The sequence below is a fragment of the Lepisma saccharinum genome, chromosome 16, assembly GCF_977018435.1.
Source record: "Lepisma saccharinum chromosome 16, izLepSacc3.1, whole genome shotgun sequence".
Taxonomy (NCBI): domain Eukaryota; kingdom Metazoa; phylum Arthropoda; class Insecta; order Zygentoma; family Lepismatidae; genus Lepisma; species Lepisma saccharinum.
Window position 1 is genome coordinate 33,138,279 of NC_139244.1, and position 23,733 is coordinate 33,162,011.

Below are 23,733 nucleotides of genomic sequence, written 5' to 3' on the forward strand. Positions count from 1 at the left end.
CTGCTTCCAAATCATGGGATGCCACATGTCACTGAAATCACATTTTTTGGATTCTCATTTTAACTTCTTTCCACAAAATTTAGGGGCTGTTAGTGATGAACATGGGGAACGGTTCCACCAAGACATTGCAACATTTGAAAAGCGGTTCAGTGGACGATGGAACAGCAGTATGCTTGCTGAATATTGCTGGTCTATCATCAGAGGGACTCCTTAAGATAGATACAAGAGAAGAATATCACAATTATTATTTCCGTACAAGTTTGTTTTGTCTTTGGTTTGTATACGTAAAATGCCTGTCTAATGTTTGTGCAACAAAATGTCATGTGGCTGTACAATACAAATGGTATGTCTTGGGAGAAAACTGACTTCATATATCGATTTAGTACCATTAACTTATTTAAACTCGCATGTTTTCAACCAAAGGACATTTTCGCAGATATTTATTTAGTCTTTTGTTTGTATACGTTGATTTACCTGTCTAATGTCTGTGTAACAAAATGTCATGTGACTGTACAATAAAAATGGTACGTGTTAGGAGAAAGCTGACTTCACATATCGATTTAGTACCTTTAACTTATTTAAACTCACTTGTTTTCAACCAAAGGACATTTTCGTAGAAATTTTCTTAGTCTTTTGTTTGTATACGTTGATTTACCTGTCTAATGTCTGTGTAACAAAATGTCATGTGACTGTACAATAAAAATGGTACGTGTTAGGAGAAAACGGATTTTACATATCGATTCAGCACCTCCAATTTAGTCAAAATCACCTGTTTTCAACTAAAGGACAGAACATGACCTCAAATTTGTTGTACAGTGTTATCAAGGTCAGATCTCGACTTCGGGAAATGATTTCCCAATTCATTCCCGAACAGCCCAGGAATTCCAAAGGATCTTATTTAAAAGGGGCCAATTCTTGATATTTTCTGCACTTATGTAGGGCAGCCAAAGTTGGCCATAGTTAAGGTTCTAGATTTCTGAAATTAAAAGAAATAACTCCTGCAACTAATTAACAACGTGTACCAAATAGATATGTTGTAACATTGCTTGTAACTTAAAGAAAAAAAAAGGAATTACAAAACCGTTACATCTGTTCTCAAGGTCGGCCACGGCTTATAGTTGGCTTAGAAAAATAATGATTGTGCTCAAGAAAAATATTTATTCATATTTATTCACGTTTCTAAATCTTATTAGAGAAAATTGTTGGTATCAAACTTTTGATTGTTGACATGCATTACAGGTATATACAGTAACGACGAATAGCCGGCATCCGTCGAGTTCCACGCCAAGGGTTCCACAATAACTTAAATAAAATGTCTTCTGGCTGCTCGAGACAGTTCGTTTTCTGCATGGTGCACCTGAGGGTGACTGGATATATTATTGTAGTGCCATTTGTTAGCTATGTTAAATACTATTATGATTTTCGTAACATGGGACACCTTGGGAACATGGGCTACCTTTGGCTCGTCTACCGTATAACTATCTCAAATTTCTTGAAAATAACAGTTTTTATTCCAGAAGTTCAAAGTGATCACTTGAAGCGAGATTTTCACCGAATCTGGAAATTTTCAAAAATTCCCGTACCGAAAATTTCCGAGAGATGAAGAATTTTTTCAGTCCCGAAAGTCAGTATTATTCATATTTCCTTCCCATATCCCGTCCGACCAAAAATTTTTCGTTCCGCACACCCCTATTTACGGAAATCAACCTGATTCCAATGTCTATTGTGAAAACGTTCTCTCGTTATATTGTTGGACATTGCAGTAATTGTTGTAACTGACAGCCTGTAAATCTTCGGTGGCGTAGTGGTAACGTCAGCGAGAGGTCCCGGGTTCGACACCCGGTGGAAGTTCAGATCCAACTTTAAACTGTAGGTCCAGTCCCGATTAGCCAATATGTGCATAAGGCGGACTTCTAGTAAATCGCATATAACGAAATTAGTTGTAATAAAATATCGCTATAATTTCACCATCCGAATTACACGAACCTTTCCCCAGATATCCCGGGGGTGGTGGGGGGGGGCAAGTGCCCCCCCTGCCCTCCAGCAGGTACCCTTGACTGAAGCATTGAAACTCAATGAGATGTTATAACCCAGAAGTGTCCGTGACTGTACAGACATCTTCGTCCTTATTCGAAGTGTAAATTGGTGATCTGATCACCTTCCTGGTAAAAAATAATGTGATCACTACATTGAGAGATATAAAACTTATTCTGAATCATCTCCTTATTATCGTGAAACCAAAATAGGTATTTATGCACAACTAGACTGAAATGCAAGTCTATTTATATTTTCCAGCCCTATTTATACGTTTATGAACATAGGCGTGCGCACGTGGGGGCAAGAGGGGGCGGTTGCCCCTCCTAATCATGGACGTCAGCAGTTTTTTTTTTCAACAGAGGGACAAGCAAGGTGTTTTTCCATGTGGTATATTGCCCCCTCATAAAACACCACTTGAATTTGAAATTATCGCATTAATGTAAATTACTGTGACTGAAATCAAATTATACGTGTGAAATCCTATACTTTTAGCTTGACTTTCGATTTCTAAGAGGGAGGTGTGACCATCCTTGCTCCCCCTTCCAGACGTCCAAGTCCCTGCATTATTATACTTTCACCTAGAAATTTAGAGGAATCTTATCGCTGTTATTAAATGATATTATACTCTTAATGAAATTAAAGTATTTTCAAGCCGATTAAAGTTCAAAACAACTAAGGGGGAAAGGGTTGCAGTGGCGCAACTACAGGGGCATTGGCCCTCCCAACCTTGGACAGAGATTAAATCTAAGGGGGCAATGGGGGCAAACATTGAGGTAAAAGAAAGCAAGACTAGTAAAATCTAAGCAGGATAAGAGGATTCTCAAGATGGAATTAGTTTTCACGTTTTTCTTGCATTATTTCTTCCAGAGCACCTGCAGGGTGGCACAAAGGGAAATTGGCCCCCTCGATATCAAATTTAATACAAATAAAAATATATTTCGTAAAATTTTCTTGCTCGCTTCTCTCGCAGTTTTTGCTTTTCTTTTAGTCTCGTCGAGTTCGGAGCCGTAGCAAGAGGAAGGCGAGAGTTGGCCCTGGCCGCCGAACGATCTAAACGAAGAAAATTGTAAAAGAGAATGCCGTGGCGCCCCATGAAATTTATTTGTGACATATTAAATCAATATTGTTTTCAGTTTGCAAAAATTTGGATCTAAATTTTTTTTAGTTATAACTATTAAGTACAAGGTAACCAAAAAAGTTCTTGCCGTTCTAGAGCAGTGATAAATAAAGAGCAATACAGTGGACGGTACGTACCTTTAGGTTTTGAAGTAGTCTCCATCAGTATCCAACACCTTTTGCCAACGTTCCTGCAGCTGCACAGTACCCTGGTGATAAAACTCGGCGGGCTTGGATGCAAAGAAGTCCGTGAGTGCGTTCCGCAGGTCTCCCTCATTTGCGAAGCATCTCCCACGGAGGTGGTTCTCGAGAGAATGAAACAGGTGGTAATCTGTTGGTGCAAGGTCCGGTGAATATGGTGGATGGCACACTCTCTCCCAGCCAAGTTGCTGAAGGGTCTCCCGGGTCCTCTTTTGCCACATGTGGCTTGGCATTGTCGTGCAGGAACAGCACACTCTTGCGATTCACCAATGCCAGCTCCTTCTGGCGCAATGCACGGTGTACCCTTTGCAACTGCTGAGAGTAGAGGTCAGTAGTGATGGTCTGACCAGGTGGAAGGAGCTCGTAATGCACCACTTGCCGACAATTCCACCATACAGAGAGCATAACTTTTCGTGGGTGCAGAGGTGGTCTTGAGGTGTGAGGAACAGGGTCACGTGGCGACAACCCATGTCTGGTACGCTTGGGAGTGTCATAGAGGACCAACTTTTCGTCACCAGTGAGCAAGCGATCAAATATGGGTGTGTTCAGGTGCCGAGTGAGCAAGGACACACAGGCTGTCACTCGTTGTTCCTTGTTGGCTGCCGACAATGTGTGGGGTACCCACTTGCTTAACTTGTATGACTTCCCTATCCCATGCAGGTGCAGTCTGACTGTTTCAGCGGAAATATGAAACCTTTCTGCAAGTTCATCACACGTTAGACCACTGTCCTCCTCGATAGCTGCTTTCAGGGCCTCGTCATCCAACACATGTGGTCGTCCACTGCGAGGTTCATCCGAAAGGCTCACATCTCCCGAACGGAATTTCTGGAACCAATGCCTGGCAGTGCGTTCGTTCACGGCATTCTCTCCAAATGCCTGGTAAATGCGGATACTTGATGCGGCAGCTGACAGTCCCACTTTAAAGTCATACAACAAACACACGCGAACAAGCTGCTTCAATATCTCCATTTCTCTTCGACACTGGACGAGCTATGACTGCTGTGTGTGCGCAACGTTCCTGTATTACTGACAGTCGATGGTCAGACTAACTCCCGATCACTTGGCAGGCACGTGCGTAATTTCGTTTCCTCTCTGTGAGCGCATGATTAATAGGGCGTCAAAAACGGCAAGAACTTTTTTCGTTACCTTGTACTTCAGACTCTTGCTTCTAAATAGTTTTGTCTTAAATGCATGAACACAATTGTTGGGGGGAAACGAAGCGCGGCACATTTCAGACAAAATTTATTTATTCGTTATGGTGCCTCTATGTATATACATACATATACACATCAATGCAATGAAACTAAAACTGTGAGATAAAATGAGGTTTTTCTTTCCCGACTGAACTTTCATCAAGGCTTTTGCCCCCCCCCCTAATCAGAGGGGCTGCGCACGCCTATGTTTATGAACATACATATAACACAGTGTTTGAAAAGACTCACAACCCTAACTTTCATCGATAGTAACTTGAAAATCGTACCTGATATACACACAGCTTTTTTGCGTTCTGAAGTCTCGACTGTTGGTATATTTTTTAATGCTTTACAGTTAACTTATTCCTTACAAGAAGCTCCAAAACTTAAGTGATGCAAATAACCTCTAAAAGACACAGACTAGAGATTAACATGTAGCCAATCACAAAACTTGGAATTATATTTAATTATTTAATTAGGTATCTTATGTCGCTTTTCTGCCATCTTTGTCTAGTCGCGACGATGAGGATGAGAGGTGATTAGATGAAATTGATGAAGGGACACTCACAAATAATACCCATGCCCAGGCTGAGATTGAAACCCGGGACCCCTGGCGTTGTAGCGCGCCGTGCTAACCACTCGACCAGGGTGGTTGGTATTCAAATATTCTCTCTCTGTGTGTGTGGGTGTACTTTGGGTAAATGTGTTTAAAATACATACCTTTCCTGTATCTGAGAATTGCAAGGTAGTGAGTGGAAATTTATGAGGAGACTGAGTGACAGACATCGGAACATGAGTTTTCATCTTTAAGTCCCAGATGTTAATGTTATCGTCAGCAAGGCTTGCAATAATGTTAGCATGAGTGGGAGACCACACGGCTGCTAAGACAGGGCTCTGCAAAATTGGAAAGGAAAAAGATGTTACAATGAAACAGATAACATTTTTTTGTTTTTATTATGAAAATAAAAGTAAAAAAAGCAATGTATAGTTAATTTGAGAAAATCCCTCTTTATATGTGAAAACATTTTCTAATGTTAACACGATTAAGCCTTGTTTCCACTTAAAATACAGTAAAGTTGCTGACCAAGGCAGTTTATTAAAAATTAAAAGCACTTACGTTTCTACCCTATATCAGGGTTTTCGTCAGACGGAGAACTAAACTTTTAAAAAAGAAATAATATATTCTTTTAAAATTTAGTTTTCCGTCTGAGGAAGAAATGGGGTAGAAACGTAACGTGTAAAGTGATTTTAGTTGAAATAAAACTGCCTTGGTCAGCAACTTTGGTGTATTTTAACATTTTCTATAGATTATACCAATCAATCTCACAACTTCATATACTAAATACTGAATCAGAAACTTTGAAAGTGATGAATAGTGAAAAAATGCATATTTAAAAATATATTAATTGTGGTTTCGTTTACTATATTATATATATATCTAGCATATAAATAACCCATCCTTTCAAATCTTCTATCCTTACTTATATAATTTCATTGAAAAACTGAAAAATATTTAAACTTTTTCAAAGTTCACAATTTACGGAAAATTCTTAGGTTACATACTATTAATGTGCTGGTGCATAAATTATTCGCTCTTACGATAGATATAAGCAAGGCTGGGTACATACTGTATATATAGTCGCCGGTATACGCCGTATACCCTCTGGTTAACCTTACTCATTAGCGTATGTACACCTTCTACATCGTTTCGTTTATATTTATTATTATTTCATTTGGCCATTCCTCCAGCGAGCTTATTACTGTTATGATTAGGCCCCGGATTTTTATGTAATATCTAAGTACAAAATATGTACATAAATATATAACAATAATTGATAAATATGTACCTAAATATGTATTATCAAAAGGATATGTAGCTAAATATGTAGTATCAAAGAATATGTTATATTAATAACAATCGAGGATCCAAGCAATTTCAAGAATTCCGATACATATTTATTTTATTTGAGGATATTCAACATAATTTTAAGGACATAAGTTGTTCAAATTAACATTTATATCAACTCAAAAAGCACAGCAACGTGTACATATTTAAGAAACCAATTTTGTCAACTATTAATTACGTTTTACATCGCATATTATTGTATATGTATTATTATATTTTAATATAATATGTAAATATGTAAGAGAGTTCTTTGTAACTTTCGAAAGAAATTGTAATATGAAACGTCTACAGAAAGAACAAGGGAACATATTGTGTAAACTCGCTACGTACAGGAAAGTAGTTTTCTTGCCCACCGAATTCTAGGTGCTTTGCCTAAACCTAAAAGCGAAACGAAAATGTATAACCAAAAAGGGGGGAGGGCGAACTCCAGCATCTATCGATAAATTACAGTTCCCGGTATTTTTTTTCCTTCATCCTGTCTGTCGAAAGTCAATTTTAGGTGACCCGTAAACACTAAGCATGTCATTGATTAGAAAATATGACATCACATGAGCTACACATTTTCTTCATGTTATATATATTTAAAAAATTGATCAAGATAGAGGAAAATTACCGAAATATGTTGTTTTATATATAGTAAATTAGCAAATATGTAAAATATGTAATATTCTGGCAAATATGTAAAAATATGTAACATAAATCCTATGCATGGTCATGTCAGTTATATAATTCGTTGACATTTTCCTGTATCTAGAAAGGAATAGAATATGTAATTACATACAAATCCGGGTTCTAGTTATGTTTGGGAACGTAATGTTGAGAAGGGGAGAGGGTACGATTATATGATGCGCGTCAGCATTTCATAGAAATGTGTAATGTTAAATTTAGCGGAACTTTTGCTAAGACGAACAATTGTTGTTTTGTATTAATGTTTTCGCTTTTTTATACATATTTTTCCAAACTTGTTCATTTTCAGTGTAAATACCAGCATTATTAAAGTTGTTAACAGTATACCAACTGATTTCACAAAAGCAGTGTATAAATAAGGAATTTAAGTACAGTAACATGCAATATACATTTTCAAAATGTCTTCTCTATCGTATACATCAGCGGTGGCCAACCTTTGGATTTGAGGGCTAATTTACATTTCAAGAATCAGTGGCGGTCTACTTATCTTATTAGACCTAACAACAAGAGCCTAAAATGGAAGCAAAGGGCCAATACCATAAAATTGACATTGATTATTTTATTTTATTTTATGTATGTATGTATGTATGTATGTATTTATTTATTTATTTATTTATTTATTTATTAAATAAGTTTTGACTTCAGTAGCTACTGTGTGCCTCGCACCTGTTTTAGGCTGGATCTCCCCAGTTCATCATTAGCATCTTTTCATCCTTTTAATGAGAAGGTAAAAAAAAATTGTTTTTTTTACATAAACATAATTACTACAATTATATTATTTCATAAACACTCATTTTAACAAAAGTATTTCACTTGGTGCTGGGCATCAGTAAAAAAATTACACAACTATTTTGTACTTTTCAGCAGCCAGTTCACTTGTTTCCAGACACTTGACACTGCATTCCGCCAATGAGTTCAGTCGTTCAATAACGAATTGTTGGTTACTCCGAACGGAGAAGGCAAAGAGTATTTACATTTTTTATGGTCAATTATTATGCGATTCAACAAAGAAAGAAATTAACTGTTACAACAAAGCTTTTTTCCTGATACAACAGTTAAAAATGCAGAGAGGTAATAATATGACAAGAGCACCACTTGCTACTTCTCGCGGCTTGCCGGTAGACCGCTGTCGACGCGTTGGCCACCCCTGGTATACATTATACAATATACACTCTGTAAAAAAAAATTAGCATCACTGTATTCTTATTACGGATGTTGACAATTTTGAGTTTCGCATGCATGCATCTTTCCTGCTCAACTTGAAATCAATTGATTGAAGCATTGGTCTGGTATCACTGCGTAGTGTGGTGTTATTATTTTGTTGATTTAGTGTTTGGAGTGTCCGCTAGAGGGTGTTGCAATCAGTTGCTGCTGCAAGGCTTTGTAATCAATTGTCAGGAATCTGTAAAACGATTGTTAGTAGTGCAACTTGTGACGTGTTTTATGTTGCAAACTACATGTTCATTATTGACAGTTTGGATACGTTATCATATTTGTGAAGTGTTCTGGTGGTGTGTAGTGTATTTGAGCATGTTTTCTCGAAAAAAACCACGTAAGCAAGGAATGGTTCTTGCTTTGCATATGGATGGTCATTCTCAGGGAGAAATTGGTCAACAACTTCAAATGCATCAATCCACAGTTAACCGCTGCCTGCAAAAGCAACAAGAACATGGAAAATCATCATTGAGAAGTTATTGTGGCAGAAAGAAAAATACATCACCTCGACTGGATCGTATGATAAAGGAAATAGCACTGAAGAACAGAGGAATGAGTTTACGCCAAATTGCACAAAAACTTGAAAATGAGGTGGGAGTTAATCTTACTCATGCTACTGTAGTATCCCGACTAAAGAAACAGGGTGTTTCTAAACACGTCCCACGTAAAAAACCCAGACTAAGTGACGCATATGCAAAACCTAGACGTGAGTTTGTCACACGTTATGGCACATGGAATGATACAGATTGGGAACATGTGATATTTTCTGATGAAAAACGATTTAAATTGCTGGGGAATGACAGCTCAGTTAAACTGTGGATGCGGAAGGGAGAAGAACTTGCAAAATCTTGTATTTTAGAAACTCAAAAGTCTTGTGGCAGTGTTATGATTCGGGCATGTTTCTCTGCAAAAGGAATTGGCAGGATGCATACTTGCACAGGGATCGTTAAGGCTGATCACTATCTGGAAATCCTGAATCGTAAAGTTCTACAAACTGCAGGAGATCATTTTTCTGGACACAATTTGGACTACTTTATTTTTCAAGACGATAATGCAACCTGTCGCCGTGCTTAGGTGGTGAATAACTGGTTTCATGATATGGATATTGAAAGACTTTGGTGGCCGCCCAACTCTCCAGACATGAATCCTATAGAAAACATGTGGGCTATGATGTGCAAAAAACTTGGTAATCAGACGTACAGGTCAAAAGAGGAACTTATGGCAGCAATTGTACATGTTCGGAATGAAATTGAGGTCGAATATTGTCAAAATCTCATTCATAGCATGCCTCGAAGGTTGGAAGCACTTAGGAAGGCCAGGGGTGGATACACTAAGTACTAGTCAATGTATTTACTTACTATTATTACAAATTGACATATCATGATGCATTTAAAACCTTTGTTCAATCTTTTTACTTGGAAAAATTGTCTTTGTGCAAAAACGTTCCACAAGCTATATTTGCAATAATTTTGTTATTAGTTCTGTAAAGTGCATTATGTACGTAACTATGACTTAAATAATAAAAATATATTGTACAGATATAGTGTTTTATATAATTGTTAGGAAAATAAATCGACAAGTCGAATTAAATCAATAAAACAACTGATAATTCACGAGTGAAATGCTGACGACCAAAAATAATGAAGTGATGCTAATTTTTTTTACAGAGTTTATTATATACGTCTTTTAAGCCAATTAATGGTATATCATCATCAGTATTCTACCAAAAATGACATTTCTTTTGTGGAAGTTAATTGATTTCATCCATATGTTTAATGCAAACAATCCAAAGTTAATGAAAACATGATCTACATTTAAGGTTTCGTCAAACTTAGCGTATATCCTGTGAACATTTTGGGACTATTATGTGTCATTCTCAGTGTCATTATTCCACATTATAATTTTCATTTTGAGCACTCGATCCATACCATACCGGTTGAGAGTGAAATAACAGGCTCTGCAATTCCTTCCACCCAGACACGGACATACCAGTCAGCTCCACATGTCATAAAGATTCTGTTACAAAATGGCGAGAAGTGCATTGCGTATATAGCAGCCGTGTGAGCCATGAAGACATCTGAGTACCTGTCCAATTCATTCATTGAACACTGAAATAAAGGACATATTCATTAATACAGAAATATGTTAAATAATTACAACAATTATTGATAGTGAGAGTAATGAAGGAAATCGTATATAATTCGTCAACGATCCTCCTACACACGAAATTAGGCATCTCACAATGTTTACAATGGGAAAATCTGTTGTTTTTTTTTTTAAAAAAAATCCCTCTCTTTAATATAGGCAATGCAAAAATGGCATCATATTTGTTGTGTTGGTAAGATTTGGAACAACAACGGTTTATTCCTCCTTTCGAGGACGGGTTGACCCTTGGAATTTGAGATGTTGGCACATCGTGTGTGGGAAGTTGGGAACCAGCAATCCTTCTTTACTTTCGAGTTCCACGTTTCTTTTATTCAGTATTGTAAATGAGCGAAGTCTGGCTAAATTTAATCTCAAATATATTTCTTGTTCGGAAAAACACCTTCATCAAATTTCAATTTTATGTTGAACCTTACGAAGTCTCACTGTGGTGAAAATATCAGATTATTCCTCTGTCGACTGTCCTCTATTGATTTTTTTCAAAATTTTCATTTTTTGGGAGGTTATAAGAGAAAAAAGGGCCCAAGCACTTCAAAAATTTAATAATTTTAAATAATTTTCGAACTAGCCTGACACCACCCAGTAAAGATGGGAAATATGATTGATTGAGTTGATGTTTTAAGTCCACTTTATGCGCAATAAAGCTATTTGGGACTGGACCTACAGTTTAAAGTGGGATCCGAACCACTATGTGCCTCCACCGGGTATCGAACCCTGAACCTCTTGATTACAAGGCGACGACGCTACCACTACGCCATTAGGTAGACGATGAGAAATATGGTTGTGTTTTATTCCTTTCATGGGTATTTCGTTCCTCAAAGATGAGAAATATTGAATCTATCGGATTCATTGTAGTATAGCGTCTGAGGGCAAAAGTATTGATAAACAAAAACGAAACATTTATTTCTGAAGAAAATGTTTTTCGAATCATTGCATTTGGAATTTCAAGACAGGAGTTACAGTGATATTCAAAAATGCCTGACAACGATAAAAAATTAAAATAGCCACTACTCGTTCTAAACGCAAGCCTGAGGAAGATTTTCATTATTGGGTTTGAACCCCTGAAGAATATGGTTTAATTTGATTTGATTTTTTGTTATTTAGAATAGCTCTTCTTCCACTTGTGTCTAATCCTGACGATGATGATGAGTGATGATATCGTATCGTTCCCTTAGAAACCGGGGATCTTAACCTGGGACCTTCAGACGTCCCTTGAGTTGCGTTAGTACTTTTCATCGTTCATACTCGCTTGGCGAGTAACACTTATGCGAGAGGTTGTACTTGAATAGCAGTGAATGGCAATGAACACACAATACACTCTAATTCGGATTTTAGGTCTCACTATGATTGTCTCGGCATGATGTTAGGAAAATACCTGATTCAACTAGGAGCTGACGTTCTCGAAGTCTCGTGGTATGGAAGAAGAACATAGACTCGTTCTTTCGGATGCAGTAGTGTAGGTATAGTGTAACTGCACCACTACCTTTGGTGTCAGATCTGCACCAGGCCTTCAGTCCGATGTCCGTAGCGAAACCACTCTCTCTCCAGTCGTGTCTATAATCCCCTGCTCGCTGTTCAGATCTCACTGATCCCTCTCTATCAGAATACACACTATTTATCCTCCAAGGATTGTTGTTGTAAACACCAGTCGATGCACATCTCTACTTCCTCAAAGTTGTTTCTTAACCTGGTGCCCCACAAAGATTGATGTAATATCTTTACTCAGCAATACTTGGAGATTCTAGCGACTGCTTCCTGGCTGTGCTTCTGATATACAAGAATCGAGAGTAATTACCTTTGTGGCCATAATAAAGTATGAAATTGTATAGAATTGATACGATATGATGAAAATGATAAAGGGATGCACACAAAGAACACCCATGCCCAGGCCAGGATTTGAACTCGGGACCCTTGGCGTCTTAGCGCGCTGTGCTAGCCTAAAGGATATGGATATGTGTTTTTTTTTATTAAAGTGGTGAAAAACGACAAGGGTTAATTGAAATTGTATGAAATGGCCCATTTATACAGTACCCTAGTAAGTCCACGGCATCTGTTTCTTTAAAAATACAATTTTTAATAATAATTTAATTTCCTTCTAGGTTAGATTTTATCATTTACTTAGTGCTTCAGTGTTACACGTCATCATCATCTTCTGCATTATCGAGACAATCATTAAATCGGTAATACAACAATATATACATATCACAGAAGCAGAAAATTCAAATTTGTTCCACAGAAAAATGATTTAAAAGTAAGTAAATGAAATGAAAACTTCCATGAGAGCAGCCTATTAAAGATGCCTATTATAACACGATATACTGTAATATGAAATGACTCTGCCAATTTCATCGCTGATAGGATGATAATTTTGAGGGAAGAAGGAATTACGTAAATGTATACGTGGGCCTTCACAACAATACAATACCAAAAGTCCGTTATATTCCGTTGTAGGAAATGAAATTTTCGTATACAAATTTACTTACCTTATAAATGCATCCTTCATCTGTACCAAGGTAGTATATAGTTTCATTCAGCGGTGATTTTTCATATGTAAGCAGACTTGCATATCTGGCGATGAGAATGTCTACTTTAGTCTCCTTCTTTCTTGGCTGTACCCCTTTCACTTTTGAATGCAGGCGACTTAAGCGGATCATAGCTAGAAATTATACATATTGCATTACAATATTATTATCATTAGCTATTATCAATGTGTGAGTAGGGTGACCAGACGTCCTCTTTTATCCGGACATATCCGCCTTTTTAGGTGTCTGTCCGGCGTCCGGGCGGATTTTTTAGAAATCTGCAAATGTCCTTTTTTGGAAAGAGTATAGCATCGACCGTAGCAAATGTTCTGCATAGAGAATGTTTCCACACATAATGACATTCATATCACTTGGGGCGCGCTAAGTATTAGAGCAAATCTCACCTAGCATCTGGGAGCTGAACATGATGACTTTCCCAACTGAGTCATTAATAGGGGTGTACGGGATCCAGAAAAATCGGTACCGGGATCAGTAAATAAAATTTCCCGCCCCAATCCCAACTGCGGGAAATTTTTTCCCGACATTTCGGAATCTCCAGCAGTTCTGAACTTCCAAATGGTCGTTTTAAAAAGTGGTTAGTTCTTGATGTTTTCTGCATTGTAAGTGTCTTGTCACTTCTCGGAAATTGTTAGCTTTTATTTCAGAAATGAATAAAAAGGAAATGACGTAAAATTCGCGATTTCCACAGCGTCCTGAAATTTTTATCATTTTTCGTTCCTGAGAATTTCCCGGCTTGGAAATTGCGGATTTTGCCCGTCCCTAACGTCGGAATTTTCCGACGAAAAAAAAGTTCTGTCACACCCCTAGTCATTAGTACGTATTATTCTATTTTAAGTCATCGCTTCGCAATCTGAGACTTGTGAAACATGTAATTTGAGCAGTTCCTTTTTGATTGACTGATATGGTTTATTTTAATTCGCTTTTCTGCCACTTTTGGCTAATTGCGAATATGAGGATGAGCGATGATAAGATGATTTTGATGAAGGGACACTCACAAAGAGCACCCATGCCCAGGATGGGATTTGAACCCGGGACCTCTGGCGTTGTGGCACGGTGTGCTAACTACTCCGCCACAGAGGTCGGCCAGTTCATTTTCGAGTTATACATACGCGATACGGAAAAGAGTAGTGAGAATTTTGATTATAAATTCATATTTATTTTTACGAAATAACGAAACGAAAGTGTAATAAATTCATCAATTATCTTGCAAGAAAATATCCAGCTTTTGAAGGATGGAAGAAACAAATATGAGGTAAGGTGTAAGGTGGCTGTCACTTTCCCTGCTGTTGAAAGAGTGCTAGAAATGTTAGTGGCATTAAAATCATACTTCTCTACCCAATCTTAACTACCTAAAATTTAAATTCGGTTTTTGGAAATAAGTTAAAGCAAAGCTTACTTGTGTAGATGGCTAGGGATGCGAGTGAAGAACGTGTAGACGATTTAAGCTTGTTACATTTGCATTCACTTATGGGGATATTGCATTCTAATATTCAAGAATTGTAAAAAGATTAAAATTCTGTGCTTCAAACTATAAATATTCTTAGTTATGATTGTCATGTGTTAAGTAATAGATTAGAAGATTGCTTTCGTTGCTTAAAGGTAAGAGGAAATTATTTAAAAAATCATCAGAATTATATGTGAGCAAAACTTGGTAGGAATTTTTTATATATTGATGAAATTATGAGTAATGGCAAATGAGTTGCCATTTCTTGCGGTATCCTCTTCTTTATGACTTTGTCCTCTTTTTTCACCATGCTCTGTCCTCTTTTTTACATGTATGTGTCTGGTCACCCTATGTGTGAGGTAACGAGTCTAGTCATTCTCCCTCAGTAAATTGAAGGATTCCCGACAACAATGATAAATTTTATCCGTGTTAGTGAAGGTTTTATCCCTGCATTTCTTACATAATTTAAATTATAGTTTTAAATGTGAAATTACTCATGATCGTTTCGTATTTTCAAATGCCATCAGCGCAATTGGTGACAGCACATACATATATTATAACTTATTATACAAGATGTTTAATCCAACGAAGAAAGTAAAATTTATTACCACTGTACACTATTTAAAATGTACCTTCATAGCACGGTGCTATATGCACGGAGAACTTTACCCTTACCCTGACCTTACACTATTTAAATTACATATTTGTAGGATTTCTGGAGTCTTCAGTCCACCAAGGCCCCTCTGTAAGGTGCCGTGATCACTATCTCTCCCTTCAGTTTTCCTTTCCTCCAATTCCAAGGGGAGTCCTTTCAGGGCTGCCAATATTCCCATCAGCACATATCAACAGGTGAATGACTATGAAGAGCGACGCATAGCGTTACGCAAAATTGGGAAGGAAAACATAACAACTGATGAGGGAAAACGCTCAAAATCAAAATAAAACAAATACCATCCTTTTAAAATCATCATTGCTTAGCTGCATGGCTGGGGAGAGACCTGCGCTCGATCGCCAGCTCTAAACTTCGAAGGAGACGAAGAAAGTGAGCGGAAACATCCATCGCGACATTAGGCTGCTCTCATACTGAACTAGGCTTCGTGGCGGTTCCTCTCTCGAACCTTTAGGCCACCCTCTGTCGTCAGCGTCCTCGAGCATAAATTGCCTTCGAAAAACTATACAATCGCAGCTATTACATTTTAAAAAATCACGAAGACAAAGCGTCCATCCTCATCTTTACCTTCCTATTTCTTCAATCACCTTTCAATATCCTATGTCATTTGTTTCTTCACCTCGGCTAAAAACTCAGTGGGCTAATGGGATACTCTGACCCCTCTCAGGTACGGGTATAGTAGTAGAAATACGTGGGATATGAAGCTTCGACTGTTATGTACTAAATCATTTGACAGGCTATGGAAAAGGGAGATTTTATAAATGAATAACATCTGTTTCCGAAGAAAGGTCTGCGTCTTCAGTAGGCTTCTTTATGGGCAATTATTTTCCTGAAGATGGTTTATTTTCAAGATACTTTTATAAATTTACATCTTAGTTACAGATCTCCATAAATAAAGGACGGAACAGATTTCCTTCTTATAATTAAATCTACACGACTTTTGCAGTTTATTTACATAATATGGATCAAGCTGTCATATCAGTTATATAAAGACGACCAGGCTTGCTTGGAACTTTATGAACGCTCCTTGACATAATGAAGCATGACTTTGACGTGACTGGCGAAGGTTTTAAGTATTGACTCCGATCTTAATATAAATTGGACATTATGGTCTGGCTTCAAGATATATGCAGTAATACAAACGGCTATAATTCGTAAAATATTAGAGACATCGACTTGATATCGGGTATGGCAACATGTTAGCATGTTCACAGGGCGAAACCTAACCATGCCAGATATCAATAATGAATAACCTGATCAATAAATAATACTCATGGAGACGAAATAATCTGAACTTATTCTTCCGTATGATGGCATGTTAGCATGCCCACAGGGCGAACCTACTCATACGGCAAAATAACATTAAGTTCTGTTGCTTTATGCAAAAATTGAAAATATATTACGTATATGTTTCGAAGAAATCAAACTGAATTATCACAAAGTTGAAAGAAATCGTAAATTAACTTATTCTCACGCATGGTGACATGTTAGCATGTCCACAGGGCGAACCTACCCATGCGTCAGAATAACAGTAAGTTCTGAGTCGAAATTTAGCATTATTTTGCTAAGATTTTATTTAAAATTTCAGAAAACTTCAAAATAAAGTTGAAATTAACTTATTCTTTCGTATGGTGACATGTTAGCATGTCCACAGGGCGAACCTACCCATACGACAGAATAACTATGTCTCTAAGCTAATTTGGGAACGAAGGCTGAGTTCTTGAACCCTCCCATAAAGGGAGCTGAGTATTTAAGATGTTAATCCATCGGAGTCGGTGATGAAAATGCCCCGGAATTAGGTTCCGAAGCTGTATTTATATCCTCGCATGTCAAGCAGAGCGCCTCCCGTGACACAAAAGATAAACATAGCTACAGCTGTGATATGCAGAACTAATTTGTGTATAATTGCAATATTCTAAAGATTAAACAGTATGTTCGATAAGGTTCATTTTTCTATGTCTAAAACAACAGTTATGATCCTTAAAGTTTCTATAATATTCTCTACTATAAAGTTGTCACATTCTTAAAAACTTCTTCCCAATGTCCATAAGGCTTATATTACTAATAACTCCAACTGAAATTTAGCTCTTATGGATTTCATAATAGTTTGATTCTAAAACTGAGAACACATATTTTTGACTAAATGTCAACAATGAAAGATTTTGCTTTCAAGAACCTTGCAAATAACAAATTCTAAACTTCTCGAATGACAGAATTAGGTTATTAGTTCAACTATTAAATATCTCTTCTTTCATAACGTTTTATAGTGAATATAAAAAGTAAAATAATTAAGAATAATATTAAATATGACCGAATCTTTGATATGGTTCGGGAGGATCATATCACCTCCACCCTCCATCCCTCAATATGCGTGCCTGTAATTAGCATGAAGAGTTACATTTAAAGTAAAAAAATAAAATACAGCATTCAAACAAGAACCTATGAAAAGAATTTAATTGAGAAGTTATTATTTTCGGTCAGTACCATATTATTACACACTTATTATTATAATTTGCACGTAATGATAATCGAAATATGTTACTAAACATGAGTAAATTAGAAATTTGTAAAAATGGTGCCCATGCCTGTTACAGTCTTTTCATTGTCATATCTTTTACGTATTTCTAACCTTACTTAGTTGTAGATTTTACTTTGGCACTAGTGATGTACTTTTCTTTGCGAACTAAACATTCTTACACTTTCATATTTTGTGTTCAAGTGTGCATAAGGAATTTCTCATTGTAACTATATTAAATAATTCATCAAAATATGAATTGTAAAATCGTACTGATTCAGCGTGAACTAATGTTATTAAAAACAATCGATTGCAAAATATTATTACGCTTGGATAAATAAGAATCAGAACATGTACAGAGTGTGTTATAATAGAGTAAACAACTTATGTTTGTTGTTAAAAAAATATCTGAATAACAACAATGAGATTTGTCGTATAACAATGAGAAAATATTCAAGTTTCGTTTTCATTCGCAAGACTTTTGTGAACAGGGTCATTGTAGCGCTGGTGTAGGGTTATAGAAAATGCCGACTTTCACAGGTCCCCAGACCTTACATCCACCCGTAGACTTCTGCATTTGTGGCTTTGTGAATATATATGTCCCATCTATGCCGCAGAATGTGCAACAGCTGAAGTAGAGAATAAGGAACGCCCTTGCTTTGGTGGACAAGGAGTTCTTGGAAAAAGTGTGACAAGAACTCGAATTTCGATGGGATGTGTGTCGCATAACTGGTGGAAGCCATATTGAAATTTGTAGCCATTTGTAGACATTCGTAGAAACTTGAAGTGTTACTGATTCATACATATGTGTTCCATGTAGTTGAGTCTAAATAAATTCATAAAGTTGTTTATTAAATTATGATACACCCTGTATGTCAAAAGTGGTGAAGCATTTGTAGAAGTTTAGATTTAAGCACTGGAGTAGGTTCGTGCTGTTAAATAATAAATGTTAAAAGTATAATTTATATTTGAACTTACGAGTTCCGGAAAATTCTTGGAAGCTTTCCCAATTCAACACTAGGCCATCATCTCCTATGGTAACAAGCTGTTCTACACCTTCGGCGTAGTCCTCATTGTGGTACCATTGGATCTGCCACACGGGAGAATAATGCCTTATCTTGCTTTGGCTGCAATTTCAGACAAATTCATAGCTTAATGACTAAAAACTCTTTATATTGATGTGTTATTTTAGGTTAGTGTCCCTTCGCCATGAGATCTAATGCAAATGATTCATGTTATACATTCAAGAACAATCACATTTAATGATTAACTTTTGTGATTTACATGTAGGCTAAATGGTACAATAAGAGGATCTGCGTAGGGCGGCTCATTGAGATGATCTCTTCAATTTACAACAGCAACAAGGGCGGCTTAAGGGCCCTGCGACCGGGGCACCGCCCTCGGGCAGAACCTAACCTGGGTGAATCCCCTGATTAGCAGCAAAACCTTATTTCTGATTACATAAGCGTGGCAATTTGTTTGTTTTAGTTTATTTTTAAGTTCAGTTTACGCACAGAAAGGCTAATCGGTACTGGACCTACAGTTTAAAATGGGATCCGAACCACTATGTGCCTTTACCGGGTGCGTGGCTATTTGGTTTTAAAGGAGTTGGATTTATTGCTGACAAGAATTAATTGAAGTTACTGTTGCATAACATAATAAGTATATTGCAAAATCATGTAGCAATTTAAGCTAAGAGATTGCTGTTATTTTGATGTCACTATGTAGGTATTAAATGAACACATGACTACAATAAACGTGTTCTTTAACTGTAACACTTAACATATTTTTAAAATAAGGCTATTATTTTTCGTCATTAAAACCGTAAATGTCTAACATGGTCATATTTTTATTGAATGAAGGTGAGAAGTAGGAGGACCAGGGTGAAAATTTCATCTTGAGTCATCAGTAGTTGAGGAATTAGATAACGTCTGTCGCTATTTAATATTCGCAATTAATTTGCACGTACTTAGAACTAATTTGCACGGGTTTTAATTAATTCGCAAGTACTTAGAATTTATTTGCATGTACTTAGAATACTTTACATTTATGTATTTGCATGTTTATAACTTTTATGAATATATATTTATTTATTTTATGAAAAATATGTATATAGAAGGTAATTAGAGGTACTAAACGCTATGCATATGGTTTTATATTCATTACTGCAAAGTATGTAATGTATAAATCGATAATAATTAATGTTTATAATATTGAAAATAAGTTTTCTATGGTTTATGAACCGCTATGAACGGTGGTAATGGGTGTAGGTACAGGTTCAATTACGATAGGAGACGGTCCCGGTATTTGAACCCGCGATATGTAATATTATTAATTAGTACTATGTAATAATTGCATTACGTTATAAAAGACGGTGGTCTCAGACGCTAGACAGAATACTGTCTCAGAATCTGAACTCCGCTCTGATGCCAGACAGAGAGAAAGAATTAATATTCCGCGCAGGTAGACGAGAAAGGAATTTGGGGAAGTGCGGTCAAGGTCAAATGACGTCACAACGTCAGAACCCGATTGACCAATCAGAACCGGTTTTTCCAAGGTTAACCAGTACGCAAGAACAGGAGAAAGGTATGCAATGCCGTAGGGCAGGGGAGGGATTCAACCAGACAACAAAGGATGTCTGAGAATGCGCAGCAATGGTCAAATCTCTGAAGCTATGCGTCGCTTGTAGAACCGGTTTCCGCCGCCAATTAATATTCCGCTCAGGGTTGCCCTAAGGCACAGGACGCTTTAGCGAGGTTTTTGGATACCCAATTAGATTGGAGCGAGAACTTTACTTTGAACAAAGAGAACGAAGCGTAAGGGTTTTATATCTGTACTAGGAAGAAGGGAGAGCTATCAGGGACGAGGCCTACAGTTTTCACTATTTGCTTTTATCACGGGGTATCGAACCTAGGACCCTTTGATTATTGATTTAGGTAGTAAATGTATGTTACTGTGTGCTATTTAACTTAATTTTGAGTTTATTTTTTACCAAACTTTGACTTTATGTCAAACATTTTCACAGCTTATCCTTATTTTTACAAAAATAACACTATTTATACTATTCAGGCAACATTTTTTATTAAATTTTGGACTCACAAAGATATTTTTACAACTTTTTAACTTATTATTTTACAATTTTATACCTATTTTTAACCTAAATAACACTATTTGTACTATTCAGGCAACATTTTTTATTAAATTTTGTACTCACAAAGACATTTTTTCAACTTTTAACTTATTATTTTACAACTTGATATTAATTTTTTACAAAAATAACACTATTTGTACTATTCAGGAAAGATTTTTAGTTATATTTTCGACACACAAAGACATTTTTTTCAACTTTAATTTATTATTTTACAATTTTATGTTAATTTTTACCAAAATAACACTATTTATACTATTCAGGCAACATTTTTTATTAAATTTTGGACTCACAAAGATATTTTTACAACTTTTTAACTTATTATTTTACAATTTTATACCTATTTTTAACCTAAATAACACTATTTGTACTATTCAGGCAACATTTTTTATTAAATGTTGGACTCGCAAAGACATTTTTCAACTTTTAACTTATTATTTTACAATTTTATGTTATTTTTTACCAAAATAACACTATTTATACTATTCAGGCAACATTTTTTATTAAATTTTGGACTCACAAAGATATTTTTACAACTTTTTAACTTATTATTTTACAATTTTATACCTATTTTTAACCTAAATAACACTATTTATACTATTAAGGAAAGATTTTTAGTTATATTTTCGACACACAAAGTGTGTGTTCTCAACTTTTATCTGTTTATTTGACAAGTTTAGGCTTATTTTTACCAAAATAACACAATTCAATCTGTTCAGGAAAGACTTTTAGTTACATTTTCGACACACTAAGTGTGTGTTCTCAACTTCTATCTGTTTATTAGGCTTATTATTACTCAAATAACACAATTCAATCTGTTCAGGAAAGACTTTTAGTTACATTTTCGACTCACAAAAAGACATTTTCTAAACTTTTAACTTATTATTTTACAACTTTATGTTAATTTTTTACCAAAATAACACTATTTATACTATTCAGGCAACATTTTTTATCAAATTTTTGACTCACAAAGTGTGTGTTCTCAACTTTTATCTGTTTATTTGACAAGTTTAGGCTTATTTTTACCAAAATAACACAATTCAATCTGTTCAGGAAAGACTTTTAGTTACATTTTCGACACACTAAGTGTGTGTTCTCAACTTCTATCTGTTTATTAGGCTTATTATTACTCAAATAACACAATTCAATCTGTTCAGGAAAGACTTTTAGTTACATTTTCGACTCACAAAAAGACATTTTCTAAACTTTTAACTTATTATTTTACAACTTTATGTTAATTTTTTACCAAAATAACACTATTTATACTATTCAGGCAACATTTTTTATCAAATTTTTGACTCACAAAGTGTGTGTTCTCAACTTTTATCTGTTTATTTCACAAGTTTATTCTAATATTTACTCAAATAACACGATTTGAACGTGTTTTTTATTACATTTTGGACACACACACACACTTACACACACACACACACACACACATACACACATACACTTACACAGACACACACATACACACACACGCACACTTACACACACACACACACACACACACACACACACACACACAGAGAGAGAGAGAGAGAGAGAGAGAGAGAGAGAGAGATATTTTTTTCCAAGTTTACAGGATTATTCTCCACGTTTACTCAAATAACACAATTCAAATGTGTTTTGAATTAAACTTTGTACACACGAAGTGTGTTTCGTCAAGTTTTACCCTTTATTTTTCAATTTTATGCTTATTTTACCAAAGTAAGACCTCTTAGTCTATTCAAGAAAGAGTTTTCAATTATATTTTGGATGCAAAAGTATGTTTTGGCAAGTTCTACCCTTTTATTTTACAAGTTTAGGCTTATTATTACTCAAATAACAATGAAAGTTTGTTTATTTTAGAGTTTGCTGAGTATTTTGTTACTGTTGTACTAGGTAAAAGTTTTCTAAATATATCAGATAGGGCTCTGTATATTTTTGTTTTTGCTATTTTGGAGATGATGCGATCAGCACCACTCTTCATCTGCTTTTTTATCTTATGTACCCTAATATTATTTTGAGGCTTAGTGAATTCTAGAGCCTATTTATGCAGGAGAGAGGGCTTGAAAATTTTGATCTCAGATAACCCACAACTATTTGTCAGAGTATTTTAAAGGATATTTTATACTTATTATGGGCCACTAGAATATCTAAGCTTGCTTAATTTTAATGCCTGTAACGCTGTTATTGTATTTCTAGCTAAGGCTTACTGGATAAAGTACACGAAATGTTTAACATTTCGACTATTTGCCTAATTTTTAGTGTAACGAAAATTATTGTGTGTCTATAAAGACTGAAATGCCTTTACCGAAGGGTCCACAACTGGACGCTTACCAACATTGTTTCTTTTTTTTAAATATAACCATTTATCAATATATTGACAATTCACAGGACAAGACGAAGTTCACAGACGACTTACTATATGGACCATAGGTTCACTTGCTAAATGTTTTTTCTATGCTAGAAGAATAATTTAGCCTTATAACCTTTTTCAAGGTATTTTTTAAGTTATTACTGGATTTTTTGGGTGCATCAACATTTGGGTTATTTCGATTTGGCTTATTATACGAGGCTACAATCACTATTTGAACACTGAAATCCTCTGATTGAAACTAAAAGCTTAGGCTGTAACTAGGGACTTAGTATGTATATCGACAATTTATAGGACAACACGAACCTTACAAAGGATTGTAGGTGATGTAAGCCCACACGCCAGAGCTTTGTTAATCTGCAAGAAGCTTTTACAGCTAATATTACGAGGAAATGAGGTTGATTTTTTACTGTTTCACAAGAATGCTATCTTTTATACACCCAATATTTGATTTTTCAAGTAACTACATGTACCAGAAGCACTTACTAACTAGACTTCGACTTATTTTATATTAGGTGCTAAATTTATAAAGAACT

The 23,733-nt window shown here is 35.8% G+C and overlaps 1 protein-coding gene across 1 annotated transcript in view; it reads right to left on the reverse strand.

Moving 5' to 3' along the window:
* LOC146000010 (dynein axonemal intermediate chain 4-like) overlaps nucleotides 1–23,733 on the reverse strand; it is an 87,325-nt gene that overhangs the window by 3,699 nt on the left and 59,893 nt on the right. Inside the window, exons 12-15 of the mRNA XM_083137315.1 lie at nucleotides 18,669–18,817; nucleotides 13,002–13,174; nucleotides 10,284–10,463; nucleotides 5,268–5,441 (exon numbers count right to left, since the gene is read on the reverse strand). Coding sequence (XP_082993441.1) covers nucleotides 5,268–5,441; nucleotides 10,284–10,463; nucleotides 13,002–13,174; nucleotides 18,669–18,817 — 676 coding nt within the window. The remainder of the gene's footprint in view (nucleotides 1–5,267; nucleotides 5,442–10,283; nucleotides 10,464–13,001; nucleotides 13,175–18,668; nucleotides 18,818–23,733) is intronic.